Genomic DNA, 13,422 nt, shown 5'->3' with positions numbered 1-13,422 from the left:
TGGAGCGAATGCAGGCTGCGCAGCTATCGCAGAAGCCAGAACAGCAAGAGGGATTGCTGCTTTCACTGCGCAGCGATCCCTCTTGCTGTTCTGGCTTCTGAGATTCAGAATATTTTTTTTCTTGTTTTCCTCCTCCAAAAACTAGGTGCGTCTTGTGGTCTGGTGTGTCTTATAGAGCGAAAAATACGGTCCCTGCCCCTTGCTTTTAATTGATTTGTTTTGCTCTGGTGTATTAAATGGGTGTGTTTCCTTGCCTTTTATTACAGTATGATTTTTTCATTTGTGTTGACTTATTTTGCGCTGCGCACCACCCAGAGAACTTTCTCCTGTGGGGCAGCCTACAAATGGCCTGCCCAAATAAACCAATGATGAGTTCCCTTTTGGCTTAACCCCTTAATTTTAATCCCTAACTAGAACCAGGCTGAAGTTTGCATTTGCTCATATTCAGCCCTTAGTATCTTTGACCGTCTCTGCCCCTCCACCCGTTTTCTTCTGCACTGTTGAAATTGTAGATTATAAGCTAAAAAGGTCGGAGGCCCCAACCTCACGAAACTCTGCACAATGCTACGTACATTAATGACGCTGTCTAAATGGTAGCATCTCCCACCTTCCTCCTCCCAACCCATTTCAGTGCCTGCCTTTTGTGGGTACACCTGTAGGTTGACGAAATGATCAAATAAAGTCTGTTCTGTTCCCACTCAACAACATTCCCAGCCTACAAATGTCACTTATGCATGCACCTGAGTAGTATGAAAAGACTGGAAGAGTCGGGTGGGTCGGTTGGGAGCAGCTAATCCCATGAATGGCACCTGAAGCTGACCTTTACAGACCCGTTTCCCAAGATACAATGAGAGTACGGTTGTCTCTGTCTAATTTGCACCATATGTCAACCTGCTGAGAATTCCTTTGTTTGTGGGGAGCCCGCTTCAGTGATGACAACGTTGTCTTTGGCCCTTGATTTATCTGTTGCTCTTATTTCGTTGTTTGGCTTATTTGTTTCCTGTTGTGAGCGGGTGAGCGAGTAATTAAAAGCCGCTCGATAACCCTGGTGCCCTGTTAACGCGAGTGACCTTCAGTGGGGAATGGTCCTCGCGCTAGACGGAGGCATTCAGAAATGCCCGCCCAGAGGAAGAGGGTGAGCTTTGTAAGGTTCTTTGTTAACCGCGCTGACATTTGGAGACACTGCCTGCCTTTCTCCCGGAGCGGAGATAAGCTACGAAGCCAAGTGTTGTCTCGCTGCAGGAGGAGCCCACGGCGCAGTCTCGAGCCGTGACATTTTCCAAGTTTGTCATCACTTTCCTATTTTGAATGGAAGCCTGTCTCCGTGTTCTCATTGCTTCCCATGTTGGCCAGGTGGGCGCGATTTTTAGAGGGATGCTCTCCAGGTGGAGAAGAGGTGAGGGGGTGCGGGAAGCAAGACCAGCGGCAGAGAACATGTTTAGTCTCTCTCGAAGGTCCTGGGTTTAATGGATGGTATGTCCAGCGAAACATAAGAGAGCAAATCATTTTTCCCAGGCCACTTTTGAGTTGTGATGGCTTTTGTCCTCGTAATGCTAGAACAAAGCTGGGGAGGGGAGATTATTGTGTTGTTGGTTTTTTTATTGTGCATTTTGTGTTTTTATATTGTGATTTTATGTTGTAACCACCCTGAGACCTGCAGATGTAGGGCGGTATAGGTCAAAGGTAAAGGACCCCTGGACGGTTAGGTCCGGTCAAAGGCGACTATGGGGTTGCAGCGCTCATCTCGCTTTCAGGCCAAGGGAGCTGGCGTTTGTCCACAGACAGCTTTCCGGGTCATGTAGCTAGCATGACTAAACGGCTTCTGGCGCAACGGGACACCGTGACGGAAACCAGAGCGCACGGAAATGCCCTTTACCTTCCCGCCGCAGCAGTACCTATTTATCTACTCACACTGGTGTGCTTTCAAACTGCTAGGTTGGCAGGAGCTGGGGCAGAGCAACGGGAGCTCACCCCATCGCGGGGATTCGAACTACTGACCTTCTGATTGGCAAGCCCAAGAGGCTCAGTGGTTTAGACCACAGCGCCCACCCGCATTGTAAGGGCGGTATACAAATATACTGAACAACAACAACTTGGGAGCATCTTGATTGGCAGTGGGTTGATTGATTGGCAGTGGGTTCAGGTCAGACAAAAGATACTTTGCAGAGTTGAATTAACAGATGGAGTTCGTCGCCACGAAATGTGGCGGTTGCTGCTCAGTTAGATCACTCTGAAAGGGGATTAGAAATATTTCTAGAGGTTAATATCTGTGTTTTTAGGTGTTGTACCTAAAACAGAACCTCCCCTGTTCAGAGGCACAGGGACAGAGGAAGTTGCCTTACACAGAGTCCGACCCTTAGGTCCATCAAGCTCAGTGTTGTCCACATAGCCTGGTGGCAGAGCTCCAGACTGGAGCGCCTCTCAGCCCTACCTGGAGACACCAGGGAAGAAGAAGAAGAAGACTGTGGATTTGATATCCTGCTTTATAACTACCCGATGGAGTCTCAAAGCGGCTAACATTCTCCTTTCCCTTCCTCCCCCACAACAAACACTCTGTGAGGTGAGTGGGGCTGAGAGACTTCAGAGAAGTGTGACTAGCCTAAGGTCACCCAGCAGCTGCATGTGGAGGAGCGGGGAAGCGAACCCAGTTCCCCAGATTACGTGACTACCGCTCTTAACCACTACACCACACTGAGCTATGGCAGTATACCTCTCAGTACTGTAAGCTGTGGGGAGGTTTGTTGCCTTCCTGCCCAGTTTGCGGGTGTCCCAAAGGCACATAGCTGCCATTGCTGGAAACAGGACGGAGCCTTGGTGACAGAGCAAGGTGGTTGCTGTTATGGACCGGCTGGTTGCAGAGGATTGGTGGCAGGCAGCAGCTGGGGAATCCCCAAGGAAACCCCCAGGGGAAGAAGGCTCAGAGGGGGACTGGTGGTGGGACGACGATGAGTGGTCAGAAGGAGAAGACGGGGAAACAGAGGTGTTGGAAGTGGAAGATGCAGTAATGGTTTAGTGAGCAGGAAGAGGCTGGGACAGAGAGCAGTCCAGAATCAGAGGAAGGAGTGGAAGGAGACCAAGAGACAGAGATGGGGCAGGCTGCTGAAGAAGCCAAGGGAGTCTCCTCCTTTTGCTGTGACTTGCTTCCCTCATATGTGGACCAGCCTTCCTTGTGATCTACTAGAATTTTCACTTGCTGACACATCATCCCTGCGTGCTGGAATAGCAGTCGCTTACTCCACCAATGGGGATGCGGGTGGCGCTGTGGGTCAAACCACAGAGCCTAGGGCTTGCCGATCAGAAGGTTGGTGGTTCGAATCCCCGCGACGGGGTAAGTTCCTTTTGCTTGGTCCCAGCTCCTGCCAACCTAGCAGTTTGAAAGCACGTCAAAGTGCAAGTAGATAAATAGGTACCGCTCTGGCGGGAAGGTAAACAGCATTTCTGTGCACTGCTCTGGTTTGCCACATGACCCGGAAGCTGTACGCTGGCTCCCTCGGCCAATAAAGCGAGATGAGCACCGCAACCCCAGAGTCGGTCACGACTGGACCTAATAGTCAGGGGTCCCTTTACCTTACTCCACCAATAATTTAACACTAAACAACCACAGTTTTGTAATGTCTGCACTGACAACTCTGTTTATTCCCTATTGAGTTGGCAAAGTGGACAGCTCAGGAGTAGAGTCCTTTAGTGGTGAAGCTATTGCTGGAGTGAACGACTGTTTTCTGAGAGTACAGGTGTGCACATATCCCCTCTCTGATGCTAAGAGCGTAGTCTTATGATGGGCAAGGAGCAAGTTTTTGAGTATAACCTTTTGGTCCAGCAATGAAATGTGCGTGACTATGTATGCAGATCGATTCACAATAATTCTTGTTATTGGCCAGTTCTCTGACAATGGCGAGTCTCAAATAAGTGAAGCCTTTGGGTGTTACACGGTCAGGTGAAACACCCAAAGGCTTCACTCGTCTCAAATAAGTGAAGCCTTTGGGTGTTTCACCTGACCGTGTGGCCTCCTGTTTCAAGGGGACTAGCACACAGCAGCAAGGGATTACGTCCATCTGGCTTGCCTGACAACAGAAATTCCCTAAACCTGCTTGTGCGAAATCTGTCCCAACTTGCTCGTAGCCTTTCCGTAGCCTCTCTCGTCTCGGCAAGCTGGGATTCCCCTTTGCTGGCATCACTCATCATTCGAATCCCGCCTCACTCTTTTTTTGGCTACACAAGAGATCGTGTTCCCCCAGTATTCTGAATTAACCGGCTCTACCCTGACACTAATTTGACAAGGATCACTTTTAATTTATCACCACCTTGCTGGTTCATGTGTAAAATTAGTCTTTCACCTCCAGTGATATTTTTCTTTCCTCCCCCATTTATACACTGTGTGTATATTTGCTTTTCTGGTTGTCTCTCTCAAATGCCTGAGAGCTGACTAATAAATTTTTTCGTTATCCAACTCTCCATCAAGGCAATAGCAAAGGAGAATCATTTTTGTTTTTCTTTTGTAAAAAACAACAACTCACAAATGTCAACAGTATTATCACATTTGCTGCTGTGACTCAGCCCATTTCAGAGCTACACACCAGCCTTTCCAAACCAGGGAACAAGTTTGCCTTAGTTCTGCTCCTGGGAGCTGCAGCGCTGTGAGGTGCCCTTCCAGGTACCACTCAAGATCAAGTGGATAGGAATCCCAGAGATCGGCAGGGAATAATCAACTGCTGCTGTTTCGTGTTTGCTTCAGCGTATTTCTCATGATTCAGTAGTAGAGCATATGCCTTGATCTCAGATTCAATCCCCAGTTAAAGGAGCTTGCAAAGCAGGGCTGCAAAAGATCATTGAATCGTACAGCTGGAAGGGACCCCGAGGTTCATCTAGTGCAGGCATAGGCAAACTAGGCCCTCCAGATGTCTTGGGACTACAGTTCCCATCATCCCTGACCACTGGTCCTCTTAGCTAGGGATCATGGGAGTTGTAGTCCCAAAACATCTGGAGGGCCGAGTTTGCCTATGCCTGATCTAGTGCAACCCCCTGCAATGCAGGAATCTCAACAAAAGCATTCATGACAGATGGCCATCCAACCTCTGCTTTGAAACCTCCAAGGAAGGAGAGTCTGAGGGAGACTGATCCACTGTCAAACAGCTCTTATGCCTTTAATTGGTAGCCATTAAATAAACACACAAGACGTAACCGGCTGCACATTTGAAAAAATAATATATACTATTCATTGTATTGAATTGTAGATTTCAACAGAAGTACAGTGGTGCCTCACAAGACGAAAAGAATCCGTTCTGTGATTCTCTTCGTCTAGTGGTTTTTTCGTCTTGCGAAGCAAGCCCATTGACGGATTAGCGGATTAGCGCTATTAGCGGCTTTTAGCGGCTTATCTGCTGATCGGATCAGCTGATAAGCGGCTTAGCAGCTTAGAAAAAGGGGGGAGGGGGAAAAAGCAGCAGGAACTCGCAAGACATTGTCGTCTTGCGAAGCAAGCCCATAGGAAATTCGTTTTGCGAAGCACCTCCAAAACGGAAAATACTTTCGTCTAGCGGGTTTTCCGTCTTGCGTGGCATTCGTCTTGCGGGGCACCACTGTAGCTCATAAAGTTCAATGAAAAAGGTAGAAGACCCAGTGGATGAGTTCATTCTCTAATCAGTTTATGCATAAGGTCCATATATGTGAAAATGTCTATTCCACCTGTCTGTTCATAGAGTCCAACAATCCACATGAAAGGTTGTTGCAGTTCCACGGAATCTTTTCCCAGGGTCTAAGGAGTGCTTGTAATCAGTAGGAGTGGTTGAACGTGGAGATACGTCGGATCTGTTAGATCTGTTAAATTTGCAGTGAATTAGCCAGTTTTAAGAAAAAGAAGTTGAGCAGAGATCGCAATGATTATTCTACAGGCAAAGTTTATTTATGGCTGAACTCAGGACTAGTTCACAGGCAGTCTAACAGATCTGATGTATCTCTGCGTTCGACCACTCCTACTGTAAACACTGTCAAGATTTGATATGGGCACCAGTTACCAACTCAGCTGCTGTATTTTCTGTCAATCACCCTTTTCGAATGGTCTTCCTCAGCGACCCCTTGTAGAACGTGTCCTTTTCTTTTGGTTACCTCCAACCAGGAAAGAACCTTTGTTTTGACTTCCATGACGAGCTGCCCCCTTTTTTCTTTCTTTCCAGGCTGCAAGCACGTCAAAGGCATCCTCTTGTTTGGTCCCCCTGGCTGCGGCAAGACCCTTATGGCCAGGCAGATTGGCAAGATGCTGAACGCCAGGGAGCCCAAAATAGTGAACGGGCCGGAAATCCTCAACAAATACGTCGGGGAGTCGGAGGCCAACATTCGCAAGCTCTTCGCAGATGCAGAAGAAGAACAGAGGAGGGTAAGTTGCCTTTTAAAAAAATAAAAAAATGGAAGATGCAGGTGGATGGAGATTCCTGCTGGAATCAGACACGATGGAGCATTGTTTGTTTCTCTCTTTCCTGTTGCAAAACGTTTGGGGGGACATCACTGCATTGCCAGTTTTATTGCCCCCACAAGCAGCGGGCGATGAAGTTGAGGAGGAATTGGGGAAACTCACCAGTGTGAATATGACTTGCATTATAATAAGAATAGATGTCATGGGAGGAAAAGAAACGACAGAGCTTCAAGGCTGCTGCTGCCAGCTGTCTCCCTAGCGTCGAGCGCCAGCTGCATGGTTCATGGGATGACAGCATGGAAAAGACACTTGGGATGGTGATAAACCCAAGAGGCCCAGCCCTTAAGCTTCTGCAGTAGATTTCTGTATAGCTTCAAAGCATTGAAAGGGGGCCTGGTGCTGTTCAAGGGCTTTGCTCTTTGCAAATTCTGGTACCTGAGCCATGGCTCCTAGGCAAACATGCAAAACAGCTTTCACAGACCTTCAGTGGCAGAGCATATGCTCGCGCTGCCGGGGGCAGGTGTGCTCCCGAAGGGGCGGGGCATGGAGGGTGCCCTCCCAGGCAAGGGATATCCACTCAGGTGCATGGAACAGTGAGTGTGCCCTGCAGCACCCAGGGGCGGAGCTAGCCACTCATGGTGGACATTCGGCGCGCTGCCCGCCCGCGACTCCCAAGCCTCCCCCAAGCTGTCAAAATGAAGGGGGAAGGGGGGAATACTGTCGGCAAAGCGACGCAGCTCCCCCCTTCCCCCGACGGCTCGGGGAATAATAATAATAATAATTTATTATTTATACCCCGCCCATCTGGCTGGGTTTCCCCAGCCACTCTGGGCGGCTTCCAAAAGAATATTAAAATAATGTGATACACCAAACATTAAAAGTTTCCCTAAACAGGGCTGCCTTCAGATGTCTTCTAAAAGTCTCGTAGTTGTTCTCTTTGACATCTGGTGGGAGGCCGTTCCACAGGGAGGGCGCCACTACCGAGAAGGCCCTCTGCCTGGTTCCCTGTAACTTGGCTTCTTGCAGTGAGGGAACCGCCAGAAGGCCCTCGGTGCTGGGAAGGCTTGGAAGTCCCGGCAGGCGGTGCACCAAATGTCACCCCCCCCCAGTGAAGGGGGTCTGAAAGACCCAACAGAGACTCCATTTCCTCAGGGTCTTGCAAAAGAATAATGTTCAACAACAACTGAAGAACTCCTTCTACCAGTCCGTAATAGAAAGTGCCCTTTCGTATTGTATCACAGTGTGGTATGCTGGCCTGACAGCCACAGACAGAAAGTCTCTACAGAGGGTGGTGAATACAGCACATGATACCACGGGCTGTCCCTAGATGATATCGCAAGGGATCGTTGCCTTAGGAGAGCGAGAAGAATTCTCAGGGATGACTCACACCCCGGCCACCACTTCTTCAATCTTCTACCCTTGGGCAGGAGATATAGAAGTATAATAAGCCGTACCAACAGGCTAAAAAATAGCTTCTGTCTGTGGGCTGTTAGGCGAACGAAAAATAACGTAGCAAAATTGACTTGCAACGTGGTGTGTTGTTTGATAAGAGATTGAGTGGTTTTTTTTGGGGGGGAGGCTTGTTTAATTTCTTTGTACAATGGCAATAAAGGTACAGTGGTACCTCTGGTTAAGTACTTAATTGGTTCCGGAGGTCCATACTTAACCTGAAACTGTTTTTAACCTGAAGCACCACTTTAGCTAATGGGGCCTCCCGCTGCCGCCGCACGATTTCTGTTCTCATCCTGAAGCAAAGTTCTTAACCTGAGGTAATATTTCTGGGTTAGCGGAGTCTGTAACCTGAAGCGTATGTAACCCGAGGTACCACTGATAGATAGATAGATAGATAGATAGATAGATAGATAGATAATACTTTATTCGGCTATAAGCCCACAAGGTAAAAACCAATCAATAAATAAAATAGCATTTTACATTCTAAAATATCAACTAAAATATTTCAACGCATACTCTCCTTCACATTACATACAATCTCTAGATGTACCATATTGTGGCTTTGATTATAAAGATGGTGGATAGAGTTTACTAGATTTTAATAGTCATGCAGCATTCCATGAAGTCTTTTATATGAGAGAACAGAATTCAGGAATCTGGCAACCTGTAATGTTGTATAAGAATCAATGTCCTGGAGTAGATAGGCTACATGTGATTCAGGTGGTTTTGCAAGAGTTTCCAAAACTGATTGAACTCAGAATCCTTGATCAGGGAACAATATATAAAGGACAATTAAACAAGATATGATGAAGGGATTCTATTGATTTGTTGTCACATGCGCATAAAACAGAGGTTTTACCATTAGAAAATCTATTGTTCAGCACATTTGAGGGGAACACATTAAATCTGGCTCTAACAAAAGTGAATCTATGCGACGCAACCGATAAGGTAGACAAATATCGAGGTATCTGGGGCATAAATGTAATGCGCTGGTTTATCGGGGAACATGTGGAGGTACCACTGTATTATTATTATTATTATTAGATAGGAAAAAGGAGGAGCAGCCCTTTTGGGGTCCATGATCTCTGGCACGCTTCTGTTTTTCTTCCTCACTAGCTTGGTGCAAACAGCGGCGTCCACATCATCATCTTTGATGAAATTGATGCCATATGCAAGCAACGCGGGAGCATGGCGGGCAGCACCGGCGTCCACGACACGGTTGTGAACCAGCTGCTCTCAAAAATCGATGGGGTGGAGCAGCTAAACAACATCTTGGTCATTGGTAATGAAAGCTATTTGTTCTGTTTTGGGGTGGGGGACTCTGCTGTAGTTTCATGTCGGGCGTAGACTCTGCAGGGTTTGTGTTGGGCACCATTTGTTGTTCGAATGTCTTAATCTTCAGATTTTAGGATACCTGAAATACACAAGAAAGGTGGCCTCAGGCAAGCAGTTAAATTGGATTATGGCCAAGCTTTGCTTTGGGTGGGTAGAGATTGGCTGATATTTACATTCAGTTTTAAGAATGATTTCATTCCTAAATGGATTATTCCATTCCCTAGGTTTTTACTGTTCTTGCGGCAGACGAGGAAAATGCTGGCCAGTTTTTAAAACTTTTGAATTATATAAATAACAGAAAAAATCAATGTAAAGCCATATATGGTTTTATTGTACATTGTAATTGTGAATGTTTTATTCTTCTGGTGCAGCTGGTTTGTTGTGTGTTTTAATTATGGATAGATTTGATAGTTGTAAAGTGCTTAGAAGCCAGTGATAAAGCCAGTCCAAAAGACACAGTGAGATTAAAACAGCTTTCAGCTAAAACCTCGATCTACCTTCTGTAATAAATGTTTTCGGGAGCCATCAAAAAACATCAAGAGGTTTGCTGGTGGCTTCTCTGAAAGGGGAGATCCACAAAACAGGATGCTGTCTCTGAAAAGGCCTACTCCTTTCAAAATACAGTCATACTTTGGTTCGCGAACGCCTTGCGAGTCAAACGTTTTGGCTCCCGAATGCCGCAAAACCCGGAAGTGAGTGTTCTGGTTTGCGAATGTTCTTTGGAACACAAACATCCGTTGTGGGTTCCGATTGGCTACAGGAGCTTCCTACAACCAATCGGACACCGCGCCTTGGTTTCCAAACGTTTTGGAAGTTGAACGGACTTTCGGAATGGATTCCGTTCGACTTCTGAGGTAAACTGTTCAGTATCAAAATGTGCTGCGTTTAAATGCCCGAGTTGTGATTTTTTTTCACCTTTCTGATTATTGGGATTTTTCAGAACTATTACTGAAACATGAGCCCACCCCCATCTGAAAAATGTTCCTGATAACAATGTAGTCTGTACCTGAAACTAAGCTCATGGTATTAAACAAGGTAGCTGCAACCCCATGGCTCATAATATTAAGAGTTCCTCAATGCTGAATATCTTCTCCTGGTTCGTGTTTGCTCTTGAAAGCATCTTTCTGCATAATATTCTCAGACTGTCTTAGCTCACTTAGCAACTTTCCTTCATTTCTGCTTTGCTGAACTGTAGGGAAGGACTTGTACAAATACTAGATGGTTCAGTTTGAAGATTACTTGATTAACGCCTGTTTTGTGAGAAAAGAATGCTTATTCTTATTTTTATAGCACCAATTTCACATTATTATAACGTTAGTATTTATTATTATTATCTTTATAGCACCATAATTGTACCTGGCACCTTGGTTTGTATTTCTGTTTTATGAGACTCCTCGTAAAATAAAATCTCTTGGCATCGTATAGGATAAAAATTAAAACCCTTTTGCAAGAAACAGGAGAGCAACATAAACAAGACAGGGCTGTGCTCTGATTGTAAATTTAGCAAACGAGGAAGCAAACCAAGTAGAGGGTGGGGAAGAGGGAAATATAAATTTGAATACTACCTAAACTTCCCAGTAAGATGGTGTTTGACGCATCATTATTGCTTAATATTTATACCTTGTTCCTTCCTGTGGGCTAAAAATAGGTTGCAGCAGTACTTCCAAACACACAAGGATTCCACTGTCTAAAAGCAAGGGAAGCACAAGAGCTTAGAAATAAATGAAGAAAATATAGGCAGGCTTGAGTCTGTGTTTAACAAAGGGATATAGCTGCTGAGTCTACCTGTATATTGCGTATTTCCCAAATGCATATCTATCCTGCTCACAGTTTACATTTTTAAGTGTATACGGCCCACGGGCACTTTTCCCAAGGTACTTTCTCGCTTTTTTTTTTCGTGGCCGCAGCAGCAAATAATGCAGCTTGACAAAATATACGGTCTTACTCGTCTAAAAGTGCATATGCCGTATATCAGGCTTCCTCAAGCTCGGCCCTCCACATGTTTTCGGCCTACAACTCCCATGATCCCTAGCTAGCAGGACCAGTGGTCAGGGATGATGGGAATTGTAGTCTCAAAACATCTGGAGGGCTGAGGTTGAAGAAGCCTGCCATATATAATGTATTGATCTCCCCATGCATTGAGATACATGGTGGGAAAGACACTTTGCTCTGGGAGAGTCATAGAATGGACAAAACGATAAATAATGGGCAAAGTCTTAGATGCACTGAAAACTGAAGCAGCTACAGTTTCCCTTGCCTTGTCTGTTCAAAGAAGTAAATAGAAGCCTTTACTTCTTAACCCTAAAAGGCTATCCAAGGAGTGATCTGCATGCTACTGTGTGCGTGTGTGGTTATTTGTGTAAGCAGTCAAACATCAGCTGGCAGCTGGCAGTACTCTGCTGCTTAAACATTTCCAGAGCATCTTATGCAATCTTAGGTACAGTCAAACCTCGGGTTTTGGACATCTCAGCTGTCAAATGTTTTGGAAACCCGAAGCGAATGCTTCTGTTTTCGAACGTGCCTTGGAAGTCAAACGGGCTTCTGAGACACGTTTCTCAATTTCCCCCATTGAACTTGCTGACGTCCCTTTGATCCTCGGTTTTCGAATGTTTCGGAATTCAAACGGACTTCCGGAACGGATTACGTTAGAAAACCGAGGTTCCACTGTACAGTCGTACCTTGGAAGACGAACGGAATCCGTTCCGGAAATCCGTTTGAATTCCGAAACGTTCGAAAACCAGAGCGCTGCTTCCGATTGGCTGCAGGAAGCTCCTGCCGCCCATTGAAAGTCACGGAAACCCTGTTGGACATTTGCCTTCCAAAAGAACGTTCGTAAACCAGAACACTCACTTCCAGTTTTTGATCATTCGGGAGCCGGAACGTTCGACTCCCAAGGCATTCGGGAGCTGAGGTATGACTGTATTGCTGGATGGACTGCAATTTAGCCCTGTGAGCTTGCTGGCTCACACACATTCTGATCAATAGATGTTGTTGTTGTTGTTTAGTCGTGTCCAACTCTTTGTGACCCCATGGACCAGAGCACGCCAGGCACTCCTGTCTTCCACTGCCTCCCGCAGTTTGGTCAAACTCATGCTGGTAGCTTCGAGAACACTGTCCAACCATCTCGTCCTCTGTCGTCCCCTTCTCCTTGTGCCTTCCATCTTTCCCAACATCAGGGTCTTTTCCAGGGAGTCTTCTCTTCTCATGAGGTGGCCAAAGTCTTGGAGCCTCAGCTTCAGGGTCTGTCTTTACACTCAGGTCTGATTTCCTTCAGAATGGAGAGGTTTGCAGTCCATGGGACTCTCAAGAGTCTCCTCCAGCACCATAATTCAAAAGCATCCATTCTTCGACGATCAGCCTTCTTCATGGTCAATATCAATAGATAGACACCCCCAAACACACACACAATGTGTGAGCAAAGCAACCTCAGCTGTAATGTTTGAAATGGCTCTTGCCTCATCCTCTCGAAGGGGTGAGTTCTAAATGGGGATAAGGAACCATTGCACATCGCCATTTGTCCTTGGGGAAATGAGAACTCTGCAAAGAGGAACCAAGGGGTGACAGTGGTCCCTGGGCTCAAGCTATTGAAGGTGCTCTTGATGCTTTTGCTAATGGCTTCTGTCTGATACATAGGAATGACCAACAGGCCGGACCTGATAGATGAGGCTCTCCTGCGACCTGGAAGACTGGAGGTGAAAATGGAGATTGGTAAGTAAGTCGAGGGAATGCTCATGGCCACAGGCTGACTTCTGTGATTTTAAATCCTGGCTTGTTCTTGTTAACCATAGCTTAAACAAGCCACAGTTTCTCTAAGTCTGGGTGTCATGGATTTAACTGGGGTTAGGTCATTTATTTATGTCATCTCTATACTGCCTGATGTTCAGTGGGAGGTTTACAATATTAAAAATGCATAATATAAAACGAACATATAGAACAGAATTAAACATCACGACAGAGGAAACAGCAGTTCAAAAAATATTAAAAAACAACAACACATTTCCACCCCAAATGGTGAATAAAAATATGTTCATCTGATGCTGATAAGCAGAGGTCCCACCACTGAAAAGGCCCTCTCTTTAGTAGCTGTCTTCCTTAATTCATTTATTGGGTCACTTTCAGAAGGACCTCAGAAGGTCACCTTACAGTCTAGGTAGTAAAAAAATAGTGGTTCTCAAATTACAAGGAGAGTGAGCACACAAGCTTGAGAATTGCCAAGGCTCACGCGCATA

At 46.1% G+C, this 13,422-nt stretch overlaps 1 protein-coding gene across 8 annotated transcripts in view; it reads left to right on the top strand.

Moving 5' to 3' along the window:
- Window positions 1-13,422, top strand: part of NSF (N-ethylmaleimide sensitive factor, vesicle fusing ATPase) — a 105,651-nt gene that overhangs the window by 63,771 nt on the left and 28,458 nt on the right. For all 8 annotated transcript variants that reach the window (XR_014212799.1, XR_014212800.1, XM_082194835.1 and 5 more), the window contains exons 9-11: window positions 6,171-6,370; window positions 8,975-9,140; window positions 12,827-12,901. Coding sequence is in view for 6 of the 8 variants with exons in the window: in XM_082194835.1 (XP_082050961.1) it covers window positions 6,171-6,370; window positions 8,975-9,140; window positions 12,827-12,901 (441 nt within the window). In the remaining 2 variants the exon portion in view is untranslated. The remainder of the gene's footprint in view (window positions 1-6,170; window positions 6,371-8,974; window positions 9,141-12,826; window positions 12,902-13,422) is intronic.

The sequence above is a fragment of the Podarcis vaucheri genome (assembly GCF_965113315.1).
Source record: "Podarcis vaucheri genome assembly, chromosome: 13".
NCBI lineage: Eukaryota > Metazoa > Chordata > Lepidosauria > Squamata > Lacertidae > Podarcis > Podarcis vaucheri.
Note: the sequence above shows the minus strand (reverse complement) of the source record. Positions and strands in the feature narration are given on the sequence as shown.